The sequence below is a fragment of the Otolemur garnettii genome, unplaced genomic scaffold (genome assembly GCF_000181295.1).
Source record: "Otolemur garnettii isolate 467f Iridium unplaced genomic scaffold, OtoGar3 scaffold00011, whole genome shotgun sequence".
NCBI lineage: Eukaryota > Metazoa > Chordata > Mammalia > Primates > Galagidae > Otolemur > Otolemur garnettii.
Window position 1 is genome coordinate 3,857,694 of NW_003852406.1, and position 20,393 is coordinate 3,878,086.

A 20,393-nucleotide genomic window follows, 5' to 3' on the forward strand; every position below is an offset into this window, starting at 1 on the left:
AAATACATTGTCCTGTTGGTTAAGACCATGATGAAAAGACCTCCGAAGCTGCAGTGTGAGGGTGGGGCTGTGAGACCTTTGGAGATGGAGGTCTGTTGTATGGGTTAGCGCCCTATCAGCCACTCACAATACCCACTGTGCTTCCCTGGAGCGCTTCCCCTGGGGACTGAGTGTACACCTCTTGCTCTTCATTTTCTTCTTTTCTAGCCTGTTGTTCTTAATACTGTATGAAATGCAAAGGAATTTTATTTTAAATCACAACTCTAAGACCACTTTTTTGAAGGGTATTTTTAATTTATTAATGAACCAGAGAAAACAGCAGAAAATGACTGTGAAAGGCCAAGAAGAACAGACGGGGTGGTTCATTCTGCCCCACTCACATGCTTATTCCCATTGCCCAGTGGATGGTGCCCTTGGGTGAGGGGATGCTGGCCCTGCAGAGGGAGCACAGACCATCTCTGCTTCCGTGTTACGGGTGGGACACTCTCTCCCCAACCCCCGTGGAAGGTTCCCCTACACAGGGTCATGAACCTGCACATCTAAGAACTCAGAAACACAGCTCTTGGAAAACATTTTTCCAATTTACAGCCATACTTTGGATTTCACCATGTTGGAAGGGGCACATTTAGAGGCAGACTGCAAACCCAGCCTATAGATTCTATTGTTCTTTTCTTCTCTGCTGCTCAATCGTCTAGATCCAGGTTTATACCTCTCACACCCAGAGGACAAAATACGAAGACCTTACATTCGTGTTCTCAAAACCATGAACATACGTCATCTCATTCAGTCCTCACAACAGCCCTGTGAGGTAGGCAGGTGGCATCGTGGTTCCAGGACACAAAGGACAGAGTTGTAACTGGCGGAGCTGGGAACCAAATCCATATGGTCCAGGGCTCCTTCTACTCCTCGAGATGAACTGAGCTCACTGTGATGAGCAAAGCAGCCTATCTGCTTAGAATAGATGAAATGTCCTTTTGGACTTGCAAACATAAGTGATTTTAAGTACAGACTTCGTCAGAGAGCTCAGAAGATAAACACACCTGAGCTGAGTTCAGCATCAGCATCAGAGGGACAAATGGACAGAACACAGACATCTTCAACAAGGGTTTCTGCTTGGCTATGTGATTCTCACCCGGACCATGGTTGGGTGCCATAATGTTAAAGCAGCAAAGTCCAGGAGGAGGGAAGGCATTCAGAGGACTTTCTCATCTAGTAATTTATTGATTCCTTCACAAATTCTCTTGAGGTTGGGCCGACAGTCTCCATCCAGGCGATAGAGGGTGGAGAGGAACTCCAGGTCGGCAAAGTGGTTGAAGACGTGGTTGATGCGCCCGTGGGTCCTGGGCGTCAGGTGTCGCTGTACCAGTTCGTGCACCAGGTCCTTGCACTCGTGCAGGAGCTTGGCCAGCACGTTCTTATCAAAGGTGTATTCCACCTCATAGAAGCTGACGATGGTCATGGCGGTCTGGTTCAACTTCTTTCGGAACTTCTCCACAATAACAACCTCCTCCTGGCTGAACTGGTTGTTCCGGTAGAGGATCCCAATTTTGATTGCCACCTTGATTAAGTCTTTCATGATCTTGTGGGCTTCCTTCTTGTTGTGGGTGTGCTCTTTGGTGACTTTGTAGAGCTCATCAAAGATCTCGCTGCTGGTGTCATCAATCAACATATTGGCCACAGTTTTGCTGGCTATTTTGCTCAGAATCTTCTTCTGGGCTTGAAGGGCAAGACTCTTTGAACTAAAAACGTCAGGACCTATGGTAAGGAAAGAAATAAAAGTTATACAAATATGAGGACTGTTTATTATATTTCTACAAGTAAAGCATATTTTCAACTCTTATTCCCCTCCAAGACAAATTTGTCCTCCAAAGCCAAACTTTTACCAGCACCAGGGATGTTCAAATGACTGTGTGCTGTGAAGGCAATTCCACAGAAGAAGCTTGAAGACTTTTGAGTAATGGCCTGTCACTAAGTGTATGCCTCCCCAGGTGAATATGCTAATAAGAGTGACGGAATCTAGATGGATCCATTCTAAAATATCCAAAAATGAGTCAGTGCTTTTGTAGTCCCAGCTCCTTAAAACTGCCTGAGAATAATGTCTTTTTAAAAGCTCTTTAGAAATTCAGCACAGAATTTACAAAGAAGCAACAGATTAACTACATCTGTGTCCCCTGGCATGTTAATGCCTTGAGAGCAGGGAATTGTGTGTGTCTGCCTGAGCGCTACTTTACCCCCAGTGCCTGGCACATTGGCAGCACATGGCAGGTGTTGGCTGAACAGCTGGCTCTGTGCCAGGCACTTCACACTTCAACCCCAAGAGCTGGGTGGAGATTTCCCGGCTAGCCTGATTCCAAACCCCGCTCTTGGTACTGCCATCATTTCCTCCATTCTGCTCTTGAAGCTGTGCTCAGATATTTGTTCACATATACCCCCTAAGAAGATTTTTTATAATTAATTACATTTATCAACATTTATTTTATTTCTGTGAGACAGAGTCTTTTTAACTCCTGGGCTCAAGCCATCCTCCTGCCTCAGCCTCCTAAGTAGCTGGGACTGCCAGGTGTATGCCATCATGCCCAGCCCCCATAAGAATTCTGTACCTCATAACATAATTTTGAAACCTGACAGCAAGTATTTTTCACCTTAAGGTTAACTAGGAAAGATAGAATATGCAAGAATATAATTTTTTTGGAGGTAGGGGATAGAGTCTGACTTTGTTGCCCTTGGTACAGTGCTGTGGCATCATAACTCACAGCAACCTTCAACTCCTGGGCTCAAGCGATCCTCTTGGCTCAGCCTCCCACAACGATACCTGACTAGTTTTTTTGTGTGTGTTTTTGTTGTTGTTTTGAGACAGGGTCTTGCTCTTGCTCAGGCTGGTCTTGAACTCCTGAGCTGAAGTAATCCACCCTCCTCGGCTTCCCAGAGGGCTAGGATTACAGGTGTGAACCACTGTGCCTGGCTAATAATATAATTGATATTTTCAAATTAACCTGTTAAATCATTCTTTTAGATGTGTCCAATGTAACATAAGTACCACTGTGATGTAACAATACCCATGAATGTCCATTTAAAGAATGGCATGAACAAGGTTTTCTTTAAAAATTGAAAATGAGCCAAGTGTGCTGGCTCATGCCTGTAATGCTAGCACTCAAGGGAGGTGGGAGGACTGCACAAGGCCAGGAGACAAGCCCGAGCAAGAGTGAGGTCCCGTTTCTATGAAAAATAGAAAAATTATCTGGGTGTGGTGGTGGGCATCTGTATTCACAGCTACTTGGGAGGCTGAGGCAAGAAAACCACTTGCTTGAATCCAGGAATGTGAGGTTGCTGTGAGCTAGGCTGATTCCATGGTACTCTAGCCTGGCAAGAAAGTGAAACTTTATTTCAAAAAAAGCGGGGGTGGGTGGGGTGGGATTATTATTTATCCACAGGAAACCTGGAGCATAAACTTCTATGGAAAGGGCTCCAGAGGGTCACAAGGGTAGCATCTTAAAGATCAAGTCTAGAACAAAGGAACCCAAATGTTACAGATCATCAAAATCATAAAGAAAGCTTTTTTTTGTTTAAAGACAGAGTCTTACTTTGTTGCCCTCGGTAGAGTACTGTGGCGTCACAGCTCACAACAACCTCCAACTTGTGGGCTTAGGCAATTCTCTTGCCTCAGCCTCCTGAGTAGCTGGGACTATAGGTGCCTGCCACAATGCCCGGCTATGTTTTGTTGCAGTTTGTCCAAGGCCAGGTTCTAACCTGCCACCCTGGTATATGGGGCCGGCGCCCTACCCACTGAGCCACAGACGCTGCCCCAAGGAAAGCTTTAAGGAAAAAACAACGAACAATAACCAACAAGTAGATTCCCACACTCTAACCCAGATTGTCACAAGCTCCCTAGGTGATCTGGACATGCTGGACACAGGACATGCTGTCACTGATTTATGACAATGGACTCCAAGATGTATAGACCATTCGACCTGTTAAATGCTCCAGGAAAGAAGTTCTGTGGTCAGTTAATGAGTCTGAAGACGACTATATATGATGGCCTGCTCTTCATGCCCACCACACTGGGTAGCTTATTAAGCCTCTGAGAAGACCTGCAGTGAAGACACCTGTATAGTTTTGATTAGTCCAACATTTCCCACATTTACTGGCACACACACCTACATCTCTATGCATGTATATCACATTTTGTGCTATGCATTGTAGAAAACATTGGGGTCAATAAAGAGAATATAATCAAGACCATCTGGTGAACACCATCACTGTCTCCAACATGCATACATGATGTTGCAAATGATTTAAGGGAGAGTGGGTGCACAGGGGAAGCAGCCCTACTCAAAAGGCCTGTTACATACGGTAATCTTGGGACCTTCTGCAGAGGGTCCATGTTGGGCACCTATCAGGGAGGGACACTCTAGGCTGAGAGGAAGAGTGTGAGCGAAGTCTTGGGAGCCAAGGTCAGGGGAGTGTTCGGGATATTTGGGGAAAAGGCCTCTCTAGTAGATATAAGCTTGTTGATGGGAAAACCCCATGAAATCTAGCACAGGTCTTGACAAAAACTGGTCATTGATTCCTATATACAACAAGTCTTAAGAAAGCTCTTTTGGCCAGGGATAATTCTCTTAATCATGTCTGAACAAAAGTTCCGACTCTCCAGCCATGAAAGGTACTGAATTGTTTATAATACTTCAGAATCTGAGCATAGAGATAAAAACGTGATTATGCAGCTACAGTGAAATTTATCCTTGTAGAAAGAACAGGCTTCCAGGATTGAAGGGAGAGCTAAAGGGAGTGTTTGGAGAATAAGTAGTGCCTTAGAATATTCTCGAAGAAAGGAAAAATACCAGAACCACATGGGGCGAATGGTATGACCGTGTTTGTGAACTGGTCAGGAGAGAGAAAGCAAAAGATAATTGAAGTGGGCACCTCACCCCACGGAAACGTGCTTGGGCCCATCTGAGTTGCTGCTTTTATAAATGGTGTTCAGCCAGAGTACAAGTGATGTTTCGACATTTCTAGAAAACACGAAGCGCTCCCAGATGGTGAAGTTCCAAGCTGATGGTGATAAACAGCAGGAAGCACTTCACCAAGCTGGGTGAGTGGGTAGAAAAGAAGCAGATGAGCTTCAGCATGGTAAGAACAAGGTAATCAATTTTAGGAAAAATAAAGTAAATGGTGGTTATAACAGATGACAGGCTCTGAGCCCTCAGCCACGGCCCAGAAAAGTGCTCCAGGCATCACCCCAGGACGGAGAGGTGGAGAGGGCTAGGGGAAGAACATTCTCTCCTCTTACTCACAGGACTCTGTAACTTCTCTATGGAGTGTGTGGAAAACTAGAACGTAAGGATGGAAAGCTGTGTCAAAATTATACAATGGGAAATTATTTGTAATAGCCAGCACACATAATCACTTCAATTCTGTAAATAGCTTCAGATGATGGCAGCAAAGAGAATTAGCTAAAAATGTTAAGTAGAAGTTAGGAGTGGAGACGGTTCCCAGAGGAGAACCATCTGGAGTGTTTACCGAGCAGCATCTGGCAGGGTGGGGGGCCCCAGAGGACTGGGAAGGTGGGAGGGGAGACCTAGGGCTGGGGGAAGGCCCTGGGCAGCGGAAGACTCATGTTAGTCCAAATTTCGGGCACTGAATCACCAACCAGAAAATCAAAAAAAGATGTGCTTCAGCATGGTAAGAACAAGGTAATAAATTTTGGGACAAATAAAGTAAATGGTGGTTATAACAGATGACAGGCTCTGAGCTCATCTTTGTAGCGCAGGCTCACAAACTACTTTGAATTTGAACTTGAACTTTCTCGATGAACAACCATCCTTCTGCTCAGCTGCTGATCCAACCCAAAAACCTGACGGGACCTGTCACGTCCCTCATGTCCCATCCTTCACTACTGATCAGGGGCCAGGAGCTGGGCATGAGGAAGAGAATGGCGGCCTCCCTCACCCCTCCCTATTTTCTCTTCCATTTTCAGGGTGAGCGATGAAAAGGTGTTTGCTGTAAGGGTGAGGTGGTGTGCAAGATGAGATATCCATGACAATGATAAAACACCTTCTGGAGAAGACATTGCCTCTGCTTTAGTTCTTGGCTGTCCCTAGGCAGTTGTGGGGGCAAGACTATTAAGGGATCTTAAGTGGTACTTTGAAATGAGAACTTAACACAGTTGTGGTTTCCAGAAAGACTAAGTTGTTGCCTGTACAGTGGAGTCAAACTAAAAAACATTTTCCTTCCCTTGTATAAAACTGTTGTTTGTATACTCGTGGAATATATATTTTTTTTACTATGTTACCCTCGGTAGAGTGCTGTGGTATCACAGCTCACAGCAACCTCAAACTCTTGGGCTTAAGTGATTCTCTTATCTCAGCCTCCCAAGTACTGGGACTAAGTGCCTGCCACAATGCCCGGCAGTTATTTTTTTGTTGCAGTTGTCACTGTTGTTTAGCAGGCCTGGGCCGGGTTCAAACCCGCCAGCCCCAGTATACACGGCCCTAACCTCTGAGCATGGGCGCCAAGCCTACTCCTGGAATATTAAAGAACAAATACAAAGCTGGGAGAGGTAGAAAGATGTGAAATCAGCAAGGGACAGTGGATGCCTTGGAGTTAGGGACAAGCAAAAAAACCTATCCTCCTCCTGACCCTGGGAAAAGAGCAAAGCTTAGAAGCTCATGAAAATTGCCTTTTGGGGTCCAATTTCTTTCATACTTAAATGAGGGCTTAAGAAATGTATTTAGGGATACTTTAAAAGGCATCCGGGCAAAAGTTAGATGATCTGGCGGGGCACAGTGGCTTATACTTATAATCCTAGCATTCTGGGAGGTGGGAGTATCCCTTGAGCTCAGCAGTTCCAAACCAGCCTAAACAAAAGCAAGACTCCCTCTTTACTAAAAATAGAAAAACTAACTGGGCATTGTGGTGGACACCTGTAGTCCCAGCTACTCAGGAGGCTGAGGCAAGAAGATTGCTTGAGGTTGCTGTGAGTTAAGGCGCCACAGTGAGTCTCCCCCCCCCAAAAAAAAGTTAGATGACCTAGGGGTGTTATGGAATGGATTTTTCTGGCACAGGTTAACCAGCAGCACACTCTTGGGGACTTCTTAGGTCCGGTCCCTTCTCGACCCTCCAAAGAAGCCATTTGCCTTAAACATAGACCCCTGAGCTCATCCCTACTTCTGGGAAGACCTGAGGTCCCCCAAATTTCTACCAGCTGAACAGGAAGCAAACTGGCTTGTAGGTCCCATGGGTGTACTGGTGGGGTGCACAAAATGGGAATATCAGAACATCTCTTTCTGTTTCCTTTTTTATTCTTCTGTAGTGAGATTAAATTAAGCTTTATTTTTACTTAATACACAGACTGACCCTGCACCCCTCTGCTGCGCGGCACTCTGAGGAGGAGGGCTAGGTTCCCTTCACGGAGGAAGGAGTGTTTACTGTACCCTTCCCTTGCTTGCTTCCTTCGGCACTTTGGATTTATCTCAGTAGATGTTTCCACCTACATGGCTAAACAGACTCACTGATTCTATTATTTAGTTTCCCCTACACTAACCCTTGCAAAAGGGACCACCAATTTTGAAAGTTTCCTGCAAGAAACAAAACTTGAGAACTGAAGACAATACAGTTAATCACACAAGCACAAAAGAAGAACCAGAAAAAGGCAGAGTGGACGATTTTCTCGTGCCAAGAGCTTTTCTGCAGCCAAACTCTAAGGTAAAAGTAATGATCTAATTAGATCTGACAAGAAACGGGCCATAAAAATCTCAAAAATTTTAACAAGATGATTTGAAGCACAGATTTCAAACACTTTTACTTGCTTTGAGATATTCCCCAAAGGCAGCAGGAAGCCATGGCAGTTAGCAAGATGGTTAAAAGCACTGTGGTTTTGATCTGCAGCATGTCCTCTGGGTGACAGGAGAAAGCATGACAAGGGATGGCATGAATGCCTTGGGGGAGAGGGATGAATCAAGGATGGTGCTGTCTTCTCTATCTTGGGGTGCAGTGAGGGGGTGTACTAAGGCGCCACCAACTGGAAGAGGCATCTGGGAGGAAGAGCCAGCAGGTAGATAGAATCAGTCCAGAGTTGCAGGAGCCTATAGGACACCTGGGTAGAGATGGTCACACCAGCCTGTCTAGTAGGGCACTTAAACCTCACCTGTCCCCTGAGCTTCCCATTTCCATGCAAACTTTGTCCCTTCCCAGTTAAGTAAGAGATGATGAAAAGACCCATCGTCTTGAAATAATTAGCCAGTTAGGGATCCTGAAGGATGAACAGCCTCTTCCTTCATAAAAAATGTATATATACATTTTTTTTCTTTGAAAGAGAGTCTCACTCTGTTGCCCAGGGTAGAGTTCTGTGGTGTCATTATAACTCACAGCAACCTCAAACTCTTGGGCTCAAGAGATCCTCTTGCCTCAGCCTCCCAAGTATCTGGGGCTACAGGTGCCTGCCACTGTGCCCAGCTAGTTTTTCTATTTTTAGTAGAGACAGGGTCTCTCTTTTGCTCAGGGTGGTCTCCTGAGCTCAAGGGATCCTCACGCCTTGGCCTCCCAGAGTGCTGGGATTACAGATGTGAGGTGCCCACCAGCCTTAGGCTCTTCCGTTTTTTTTTTTGTTTGTTTTTTTTTTTGCTGGATCATATGATAGCTTTATTTTTTACTTTTTTGAGGAATCTCTATATTATTTTCCATAATGATTGTACCAATTTATATTCTTTTTCTTTTATTAAATCATAGCTGTGTACATTACTGCAATCATGGGGTGCAGTGTGGTATTTTCATATACAATTTGAAATATTTTCATCAAACTGGTTAACTTAGCCTTCATGTCATTTTCTTAGTTATTGTGTTAAGACGTTTATAGTCTACTTTTAGAAAGATTCACTTGTACCCTTGTGAGGGTAACCATAGAGGTGATCCCTTCAATCACCCTCCCTCCATCCATCCACCCCCTTCTCTCCCCCTCTCCATATGCTTAGGCTATAATTAGGTTATAGCTTTCCTATGAAAGTTATACATTAGTTTCATAGTAGGGCTGAGTACACTGGATACTTTTTCTTACATTCCTGAGATACTTTGCTAAGAAGAACATTTTCTAGCTCCATCCATGTAAACATGAAGGAGGTAAAGTCTCCATCTTTCTTTATGGCTGCATAGTATTCCATGGTGTACATATACCACAATTTATTGATCCATTCGTGGATTGATGGGCACTTGGGCTCTTCCTTCAAAATGCAAACACCTCTGAGCTGGCTGGAGTGGATTCTCCGTTCACTTTTGTCAGAGTCACACTGTCTCTCTCCTGGGATTCCCTCTCCCCTTTGTGGCTGCCCACCAAACTCCTCCTCCTCCCTCACCAAAAGAATGAATTGTTTGGGCTATGGTTGTGTTCTATTTTTTACAAGAAAGTGTGAGTAAATATAAGTAGGTAGTGGAGTGGGAGGGGAGGGAGGGGAGGTTCGACAGAGAGAGGGTAAAAGATGGGATCACACCTATGGAACATACGACAAGGGTACAAGTCAAATCTATGAAATATAGAACATAGATGTTTTGGCACAACAATCAAGTAATTGAGGTGAAAGCTACGTTGATTAGTTAAATATAATCACGTCAGATTGTATAAAAAAATCAGCACATTGTACCCCACATATGCATGAATGTATCCAAGATCTATGTGTATTTGGCTTAATAATAATAAAAAAAGAATGAATTATTTAAAAATCAGGCAGGAAGGGAGAGGCAGGCTTAGGTGCAGTAGGACCAGGGGGAGGTTAGCAGGAGGAAGACAACCAAATTGGGAGGCCCAAGCATGATGAAATTTCACAGCTATGTTGGACTTTTTAAGGTGCTGAATAAAGACACCCAAAGGCAATGGCAGTCAAAACAGGATGCAGAGTCCAATCACTTCAATACTGACACCGAATAATTACCCTTGAAAAGCAGCATCTGATCATCTTCAGGGTGAAGATTTTTTTCATTCCTTGGTCTTGAAATAATTTATTGTTTCAGGTAAAGTGAAGAGAGATTGGGAGGGTGGACTGCAAAACCTTTCAGGTTATTTTCTCATTTTATCTTAGACCCTCCAACCCACCTCCCATCAGCAACCTGTAACTCAGTTAAGGATGATGCCAGAGGTAAGGATAACTTCCGAGCACAGACTGTGTACCCAGGTGGTGTACACCCTGTATTAGGTCCTAACAACAATCCTGCAAGAGAGAGACTGTGAGCTCCATTTCACAGATGAGGAAACTGAGGCACAGAAGATTTAAATAATTCACTCAAAGCTATTTGGCTAGTAAGTAGCAGAACCACAGTTGGGTCCAAGTTCACCAGACACAGACAAAGCCAGCAATCTTTGTCTTCCGGCCTCTGCCCTCACAACATTGCCCTTGGCTCCCTAATGGCTGTGATTTCTCACTTACTTGAAACATTAAATAGGCCTTAATGTAAAGCTCCATCTAACTAGGGAAGTTACAGTTCATCTTTTTTTTTTTTTTTTAAATACAAAAAGGAACGTCTTATGTGATAGAAAAATACCACATAGATTCATCAAAATGAGTAGAGATGTAGCTTTCATTTTTAGAGGGAATTTGACATATTTCAACAGAGTTCTATAACTGATGTTGTGTTTCATATTGATTGCACAGCCCGCTCTGAAAAGTGAATGAGTGTTTGATAATTTTACTTATCAGAGCTAACTGAAGCAGATAATTGTGAAATCACTGGGGGGGTGTGTGTGTATGTGAATCATCTCCAAATCAACAGGTTAATTTTGGAGATCAGAGAGATATTTTTGTCTCACTGCAGAAGAGCAACCAACCCTACAAACAACATCTACTTACATGATTCCCTTAAACAAAGCTTATCCATCCCTCACAACCCCCTTGCATCTCATAAATAACTAGTGTCTCTCTGAATGGTAGATTATACCTAGGCATCATGATAGTAAAGTCCACTTATATAGATAGCGCTTGCTTTTTCTAAGTGCTGTGGGCACAGCAATTTGTAATTTATCATCTTCTTGCAACACTTCCATGAAGTAGGCACTAATAGCAGCAGCAGCAGAAGCATGTTGCATCCAGGAAACCAAGGCGTAGAGATATTAGGCAGCTTGTCTAAACCTGCCACTTGGGAGTGGCGGAGCTGGATGGGGCAGCCTGCCCGAGAATCAGCCCTAGCGTCCTGGACTTCAGCCTGCCACACTGACTGCTATGTACGGGGTGACAAATAGCAATTAGTAAAAATGTTTTTTGAATTATTGCCCACTTTAAGATGGAGATTAAGCAGTTTTTTCCCTCCTGCAAGAATTATTTAAAAAAAACAAAACAACAAAGCATATCAAACACACAGACAAAACAGAAGGTAATATAACAAGCGCTTGTCTGGCTACCACCCAGATAGAACCAATCCTTAATCCTTTGCCCTCAAAGAGGGAGGTAAAGCCTTCTTTTTTTTCAACTCCCCCTCTTCTCCACCTCCTCAGATCTCACTGCACTTCAGAAGGTGATGTGTTTTCATGTCATCCACAGTTTTATATTTTTGCTGCCTGGTATGGGTATGCGTGCATCAGCAGGATATTGTTTGAAGTATTTTTATTTTTTTTTCAAATTAATGAGGGTATAAATTTTTAGGTTACTTGGTTCTCACTTCCAAAGTAAAGTTCAAGTTGTAGAAAAGCCCCTCACTCGGGGGGAGAGCTGAACACCCTCACATAGTGCACATTAGGTGAGATCCCGCCAAATGCCCTCCCTTCCCCTCTCCCTCCTCACCCCAGCCCTTGCTAGGCTATATTTGGGTTTTATCATTTGTATGAGCACGTTCTTGTTTATATATTGGTTTCGTATTAATATTGAGTACATTGGATATTTTTTTCCATTCTTGAGATAACTTTACTAAGAAGAATCGACTCCATCCAGATAAACATAAAAGATGTAAAGTCCCCATCTTTTTTATGGCTGAATAGTACTCTATGGTATACATATACCACAATTTGTTAATGTGTTCATGGGTTGATAGGCATTTGGGTTGGTTCCAAGGCGTGGCAATTATGAATTGAGCTGCAGTAAACATGCTGGTGCAAATGGCTCTGTGGTAAGATGATTTTTGTTGTTCTGGTTAGACACCTAGTAATGGAATTAAGAGATCAAATAGAAGGTCAACTTTTAGTTTGTTTGGAGTATTTTTAAACTTCCAATAAAAGATGTCATACTACACTGATCTTTCTGCAACTCTGCATTCAACTTCCTTTTTTTTTTTTTTTTGGTAGAGACAGTCTCACTCTATCGTCCTTGGTAGAGTGCTGTGGCATCACACAGCTGACAGCAACCTCCAACTCCTGGGCTTAGGCAATTCCTTTGCCTCAGCCTCCTGAGTAGCTGGGACTACAGGCACCCGCCACAACACCCAGCTATTTTTTTGTTGCAGTTTGGCTGGGGCTGGATTTGAACCCGCCACCCTTGGTATATGGAAGCCACAGGCACCACCCCTCAACTTCCTCCTTTTGATACTGGACAAAGTGGCACCCCAGCCAGCTCAGCTGAGCAGGGCTAGGACCTGCCACCTCCGTCTTGGCTGGGGCAGCCAGCAGAGGAACTGGCAGGCTGGAGCAAGCGGAGGGAGCTTTCCTCTCCCACCGGAGGCTCCAGTAGCAAAAAGACGGACCTAGCAGGGGAAAACACTGGCAATTCCTCCAGTGCATCCTAATTGGTCCATTTTCAATCCTGCTCCTGATTGGTCTATTTTTAGGAGAAAATAGACCAATCAGCTCAGCTTTCAGCTCATTGGACAACTGCCCCTATATAAACCCCTGAGTAAAGAACCTAGGGGCAGATCATCACAGACCTTCCAGGGAGAGACAGCAGGAGAGCAAAGACCTCAGTAGATCACAGCAGACCATCAAGGGAGAAAGAGCAGAAGAGGAAGAGCTGTAACACTTGGATCCTGCTCTGCAAGGAAGTTTGTCTCTTTGTAAGAGCTGTAACACTTGCATCCTGCTCTGCAAGGAGATTTGGCTCTTTGTAAGAGCTGTGACACTTGTATAAAACCTATCTTATCCTGCTCTGCAAGGTTTGGCTCTTTGTAAGAGCTGTAATACCTCTGTAAATAAAACCTAACTTCCATCCTGTGGTCCGTCGATTCATTCATCAAATCGTTGAGACCAAGAGCCTGGAAATCCAATATCAAAAGTCCGGCATCACTTTTAAGATTTATCTAGTTTAGCCATTAAGTTGCTTATATAAATATTTTATATATTCACATTTTCTGTTGATGGACAATTTAAGTTCTTTCCACTTTCTGCAGGCAAAAAAAGTCTACATACGTGTCCCCTTGTGCACACACACAGCAGCCTCCCCAGTTCTGCACCTAGATCTTGCCTGCCAAGTCCTGTTGCAAGGGCTGCCAATTACTCTCCAGCGAGATTGCACTAATTTTCACTCCCAGCAGCAATGTATGAGTTCCTGTGGTTCCACTTCCTCATCAACACTTCAAATCATCTAGCTTTTTAATTTCTGCCAATCTGATAGGTACAAAATGGTATCTTGTTCTAATTCTAATATGAATTTCCCTGCTTGCTACAGAGATTCAATATATTTTCATGTTTATTGGGCAGTCAAGTTTTTCTCTTCTGTGCATTGCTTATTCATATAATTTACTCACTTTTTTAAAGAGGATTATATGTCTTTTTCTTATCAATTTGCAGGAGTTTTTATATATCACGAATTGTAATCCTCTGGTGATCACATGAGGTACAATTATATCATTCTAGTCAGTAGCATGACTTTTTAACTTTATGATGGGGTCTTTAGTCACACATAAAATGTAAATTTTAATATAGTCAAATTGATCAATCTTTTCCTTGATGGTTAGTGGTTTTTGTATCTCATTTTAAAAATTCCTTTCCTGCCATGAGATGATAAAAGAATCTCATATATTTTCCAGAAGTTTTAAAGTTTTGTTTTTCACATTTAGGGCTTTAATCCACTTGGAAATTATTTGTACATATTATTTGAGATTGGGAATCTTTTTCTCCTTCCACTGTATTCTATTTATTGAATAGTTCACATTCTTCCGTTACTGAAATGGCAGGCCCACTTTTTTCATAGTGTTTCCATATCGCATACACCAGTTTCTGAGATTTTTACTCTGTTTCGTTAGTCTATTTCAGTATTGATACCACGTTTTCTTTTTTTTTTTGAGTATTTTTTAAATTTCAAATTAATGAGGGTACAAATGTTTAGTTCACATTCTTTTCATTTCTCTGGTAAAAGTTCAAATTGTCATTAAGCCCCTCACCCAGGGGCGTGCTGAATGCCCTCACATTGTGCACATTAGGTGAGATCCTGTCAATTGCCCTCCCTCCTTCCCCTCCCCCTTGCTACTATACTTGTGTTTCTTTCTTTTTTTTTTAGAGACAGAATTTCATTTTGTCGCCCTCAGTAGAGTGCCACAATAGCATCACAATTCACAGCAACCTGCAGTTCCCAGGCTTAGTCCTCAGCCTCCTGAGTAGCTGCAACTACAGGCACCTGCCACAACACCTGGCTATTTTTTTGTTGCAGTTTGGCTGGGGCCGGATTCAAACCTGCCACTCTTGGTATATGGGGCTGGTGCCCAATTCCCTGAGCCACAGGCACTGCCCTATACTTGTGTTTCAATACCACATTTTCTTTTCATTTTTTCTATTTTTGAGACAGTCTCACTTTCTTGCCCCTGGTAGAGTGCCGTGGCATCACAGCACACAGTAACCTCAGTCTCTTGAGCTGAAGTGACCTTCTTGCCTCAGCCTCCCAAGTGGCTGGGACTATAGTCACACCCCACAGCATCTGGCTAGTTTTTAGAGATGGGGTCTCGAACTCGTGAGCTCAAGTGATCCACCCACCTTAGCCTCCCAGAGGGCTGGGATTACAGGTGTGAGCCACCACATCCTGCCCAATACTACATTTTCTTAATTGCTATAACTCATAATAAGTCATAATAAGTCACAATAGAAAAAAAGAGGAACACTTCTCCATCTCTTTATTCTGCTTAGAAATTGTCTTCAGTATTCTTCCATATGAATTTCAGAATCATTTGCTTGAATGCCATGAAGGTCCTATATCAATATGAGATAAGCTAGTATCTTTACGATATTGAATCTTCTCATCCACTAACATGAAAGATCTCTCATTTAGTCAGATCTTCTCTGTACTGTTATTGTCCGCACCATAAAGCTTTTGCATATCTTTCATCAGATTTACTTCTAGGTACCTCAGTTTTGCTGTTACTATTAGTACAACTTTTTCTATTACAGTTTCTACATGGTTATTAGTGATGCATAGGAACCCATCTGATTCCTGCATGTTCATCTCCAGTTGAGAGATTTTGTTGAGCTTTGTTATTAGTTATAATATATTTCATGTAGCATCTCTTAGATTTTTTTCTTAATGTGCACAACATTGCCTGCACAAAATGATTGTTTTCTTCTATCTCCTATTTCTTTTTTCTTTCTTTATTACACTGGTGGGAACATCCTGCACAGTGTTGAATAATAAGAGCGCTATTAGCATCTCTGTTTTTTGTTCTTAACTTCAATAGTATTGCCTTTACAATTTCCCCACAGAGTATGATGGTTGCTATGGGTTTTTGATGGATACCACTTATTAAGTTAAGGAATCTTCCTTATATTTTTCAATTTTGGGGCTCAGCGCCTATAGCTCAACCGGCTAAGGCGCCAGCCACGTACACCTAAGGTGGCGGGTTCGAATCCCCAGCCTGGACCCGCCAAACAACAATGACGGCTGCAACCAAAAAATAGCCGGGCGTTGTGGCGGGCGCCTGTGGTCCCAGCTACTTGGGAGGCGGAGGCAGGAGACTCGCTTGAGCCCAGGAGTTGGAGGTTGCTGTGAGCTGTAATGCCACGGCACTCTACCCAGGGGGACAGCTTGAGGCTCTGTCTCAAAAAAAAAAAAAAAAAAATTTTTCAATTTTGCTAAGGTCTTGTTTGCTTTTAAGTAGAAATGTGTATCTAATTTTATCAAATGCTATCTTTGTACCTACTGAGATGATCATATCTCTTCTAATATGTGAATTGAACCAGTTATTATTAAAAGTCTTTTGATTAGGCTTGGCGCCTGTGGCTCAAGCGGCTAAGGTGCCAGCCACATACACTAGAGCTGGTGGGTTTGAATCTAGCCCAGGCCTGCCAAACAACAATGACAACTAGAACCAAAATATAGCTGGGCATTGTGGCGGGTGCCTGTAGTCCCAGCTATTTGGGAGGCTGGGGCAAGAGAATTGCTTAAGCCCAGAAGTTGGAGGTTGCTATGAGCTGTGATGCCACAGCACTTTACCCAGGGTGACAGCCCTCTTTGGTCATGATGATCATGTATTTAATACACTGGTGAATTCTAAAGGTAAATATTGTATTCAGCATTTTGCAACTATGCCCAAAAGTGAGATTGGTCTACAACTATTTCCGAGTACTGTTGTCAAAATTTGATGTCAGAGTAAACTAATCCCATAAAATGGATGGTGTACCTTTTTCTCTTTTTCCATTTTCTGATACTATGTAAAGAGGGGGATTAACTGGCTTTTGATGGTTTTAGTAAAACTCACCTATACAGCCACTTGTGTCTAGTGTACATTTTGAGAGTGGGGGTGAGGTGAGAAATCAATTTCTTCAATGTTTATTCGGGTGTAGAAGGGCAACCATTCCCTAAAACAACCCGCACTGATGATACTTCATTTAACAACTATCATAAACTCTCCAGGTTGTTTTTATTTCCCTAAAGCATCCACAAAGTAGTTGTTCTGAATGGTAGGGTCACTCTCAGGGATAAAGAGGGGGGATAAACATTCTCCAATGGTGTAATTTCCAATATTATCCTCCTTGTTTTATTTTAAGAAGGGAGACCAAGGAGTGTTTCTAAAAATCTTTTCTTTCTTTAATACTTTGATTAAAACATTTTTACATGAACCCTAAGAAAAGTCAGAAAAGACAGATAAAGGGAGAAAATGAGACCCCACAGTCCCAGCACACCCCAGTTAGCACGCACATATATTCCCAAACGTTCTGCCAGGCAAATGGGCTTTAAACATCCATAAACATGGGATTAGCGAACACTGTTTCCTCATCTGCTTTTCTCAGCATTCTGAGGATATCTTTCCAGGCCAATAAATGTACTTCATCATCATTTTTTGATGACAGCATATGCCACCATTTCTTCTACCAGTCCCAGATTTCAGTCTTTCCAGGGTTTGCTATAAAGTATTTGAAGAAAGTTACAAATAACCCAACGCCAGGCTGTCTGTTGGGGGAAAGGGTGTCTAACAGTCTCTCTTGGCCTATGGTAGGATTCCCTTAAGTTCCCTCTTAAAAGCCAGGAGACACTGTGTTCGGTTCTGCCCATCCGCTCCTCTCCCTCCCCCAGAGGCCTGGGGGTCCAGTGCCAGTCAAATGCCCTCGTGCTGAATGAAGTTAGAAGCCAAAAGCAGCTCGCCCGTCTATCAGAGTGGCTTTGCCCTAAACCTACTGGCCGAAGACAGCCAGGAATGAGAGAGAAACGGACAGAACCTGAGAGCAAGGTGGCTCTTCTTGGGGGCAGTGCCATGGCTGCTAAGCATGCCCTGACCTTCTCCGGCCTATAGCTGAATCCGGCAGACCCCTAGCCAGGAGGAGGCGGCCCAAAGGTTGTTCCTTGCAGCTGAGGCCCCCTCCCACCGTAAGCCTCGGCCAACCCTCACTCACGTCCCTCCAGCAGCAAGGGTGGCCCTGGCGCTCCACTCGGACGCGATGTGGCCGGTGGCCGAGCTGCACTGTGACTGCGTCTCTGCCTTCCGCAACTAGGGCTGAGCTCTTAGGACTGATGCTCAGAAGACCTGAGCCTCCTTACACAAAGGACAGTGCCTGCGGCAGACGTTGTTCATCGCGTGTCTAGTAAGGGCATGACGGAGTGAACGGTTGGAGCGTCCGTGTGGTTCTTTGAGGCCCAGATTCTATCTGTTGAGGACTCCCGCCTGGTAGCGGTGCCTCCCCGACGTGGACTGAATGTCCTCAAACGCCCTCTGCACTTGGCAGCAGGCCACCCTCGCCTCTCACCCGGAGCTGCCCGCTTGGCCTCAACCGCAGCAGCGTCACCTGGGGCCACGCCCGCGATGCCCTCGGTGTTCCCTTGAATAAGAACCCTTCCTCCTTGGCTGCAGCACCCCTCCCTCCTGCCACCCCCGGAGCCTCCCCATTTACGCCCCTTCACACTCACGAGCTATTTTAATACTCAGGAGCTGCCGGGCGTCGGAATAGCACAGGGCAATCCCCTCTCTGCTGCTCACAAACTTCTCCACCACGGCAGGCACCCAAAATCCCAGGCTCAGGCCACCAGACTGCTAACAAGGACACCAGTAGGAGGCCACGTTCACAGCCGTGGAAGCATGCCATCACTGTAATATGTGAAATTAGTAGAGACTCAGACAATCAAAATGTCAGTTGTTGGCATACTTCAATTTTGGGAGCACACAGAATCTGAACTGTTAAAAAGCAGGGAATGGGATGGAACAAACTCCAGTCTATATGCGAAAAAAGAAACAATTCACTGCCTGGGGCCAGTGGGTATTTAAGCCTCAAGGCCAGGCTACTCGAAGGTGCCCTGATTAATTGATACCATAACACACAAACCCTCTGCTTTGTACTAGAGAGTGGGAGCACGTGAGAGAGAAGGAACCAGAAGGTGCTCTGGATGATCTGGCAGGCAGACGAGGCTTGTTCTACTTGATTTTTTTTTTTTAATTGGATACAAATGTTGTACAATGGCATTTTTGAATTTCAGTCAATGTGAACGTGGAACAGCAGGAAGGGGCGCGTGTGATATATTGCTTATACTTTTCCTTGCGTATAATGCTATAGTAAACTTGGTTTTGTTTATGGACTTGAGATCTGAGACGTGAATCAAACCACATTTTGGGTATCTGCCAATGGCCATGGTCACTGTCTGGCCTGTGGAATGATGGCGTTGAAGGATGTCATTTGCAGGTGGCAGGTGGGACGGCACCCACAGGTCCCCCATGGTTGGAGCTCTCAGATCTGCTGAGACCCCTCTTGTGATGGGACCACTCTGAGTCCAGGGGAGTCCCTGCGACACCATTCACAAGAGAAAGGGCCGAGTAGCTGTGGAGGCTTGACTTCCCTAAAGTTACTCAGAAATGTGTCTTTCTCTGAGGCTTCCTTGCTAAATTAAACCTCCCCCCATCCTTGTCTCTAAGGCAGTAAACAGCTCAGAATAACATTTTTTATACTTCATGGTAATATAAAACAGTATCACCAAAAGTTTTCATTACTTTTCAGCTGAGTCACCAGGAATGGTCACTCAAAGATGCTGAGAAGGGCTGTCCCGCACGTTCAAGATGCTAGTTATATCCATTTGCTCCCAAACACTGGGGAAACCAGAGAGCTGAGCCCTAGTCCTGACTCGCTGCTGCTGAGCCAGTGTCAGGGAGCGGAGGGGAGAGTCTGGCCTCCCCTCATGCCCTGCTGCTCCAACCTGCCTGCTCAGGGCCTGTGGGCCCATCTGTTTCTGTTCTGGTTTCTCAGTCCATTAAACGAGGAAGCACACTAGATGATTCTGCTAATTTGCTTTAGATTCTCAATTTAATAGTAATCCCTTAAGTATCAGAGATTGAACTTAAAAAAATAATCCTTTATCGCCACACTGGATGCGCACGGGATGGGTCACCTCCTCCTCTTCCATGCTGGCTCTCTTGCCACCCCCTAACCACTCTCCTTGCTTTTGCTGTTCTTCAGAAATGGAACGTCTTCTGCTTTTTCCTTGCTCTGAAACACCTGGGGCCATCACCGTGGAGCCTCCAGCTTTCCTCCAAAATGCTGCCCAGCCACGGAGCAGGCGGCCATGCTGGCTTTCTCTGAGTCCCCTTCCTGTGATGGCCTTGGTTCCCTCAGGCCAATTACCAGACGGCCAGCTCCAGAGGCCCTTGGCCCTGGTAAGCCACCCTGTGCTGATGCAGATGTGTGTGGGAGCTGTCTCTGAACCCTTAAGGCCTTAAGGTCCTCTGCCTGGTCTCAGCCGTTTTGCTTTGGCCATCTTCTCTCCAGATCCAGGCAAGCCTGCTACCACCCCCACCCTCTGAACAAACTCCCCACACAGGGCCTATTCAAGGAACGCTGGCAGTTCTAGGAGGGGGTAACCTTTGACTACCATGTCCACCGTGGCATCCCTGACACATGGTGGGAACTCAAGAATACATTCAAACCTCAAAGAATAAACAGTGACTGGTCAGCCGGAGGGAATGTCTGTAGCAGGACAGTGGAGCTGTGGTTTTGTCCCTCCCTGGTTTTCATCCCACAGTCGATAGTAACTGCTCTCACCAAGGTCACCAAATGGTCTTTCAGTTGTCACAGCATACAAATGGGGGATTCT

The 20,393-nt window shown here is 44.5% G+C and overlaps 1 protein-coding gene across 1 annotated transcript in view; it reads right to left on the reverse strand.

The window, feature by feature from the left end:
- Positions 1 to 294: 294 nt before the first annotated feature.
- The window catches only part of TNFAIP8L3 (TNF alpha induced protein 8 like 3), a 35,719-nt gene continuing 15,620 nt past the window's right edge, over positions 295 to 20,393 (reverse strand). Inside the window, exon 2 of the mRNA XM_003784354.3 lies at positions 295 to 1,755. Within this exon, the coding sequence (XP_003784402.1) occupies positions 1,193 to 1,755 (563 nt within the window). The 3' untranslated portion in view covers positions 295 to 1,192. The remainder of the gene's footprint in view (positions 1,756 to 20,393) is intronic.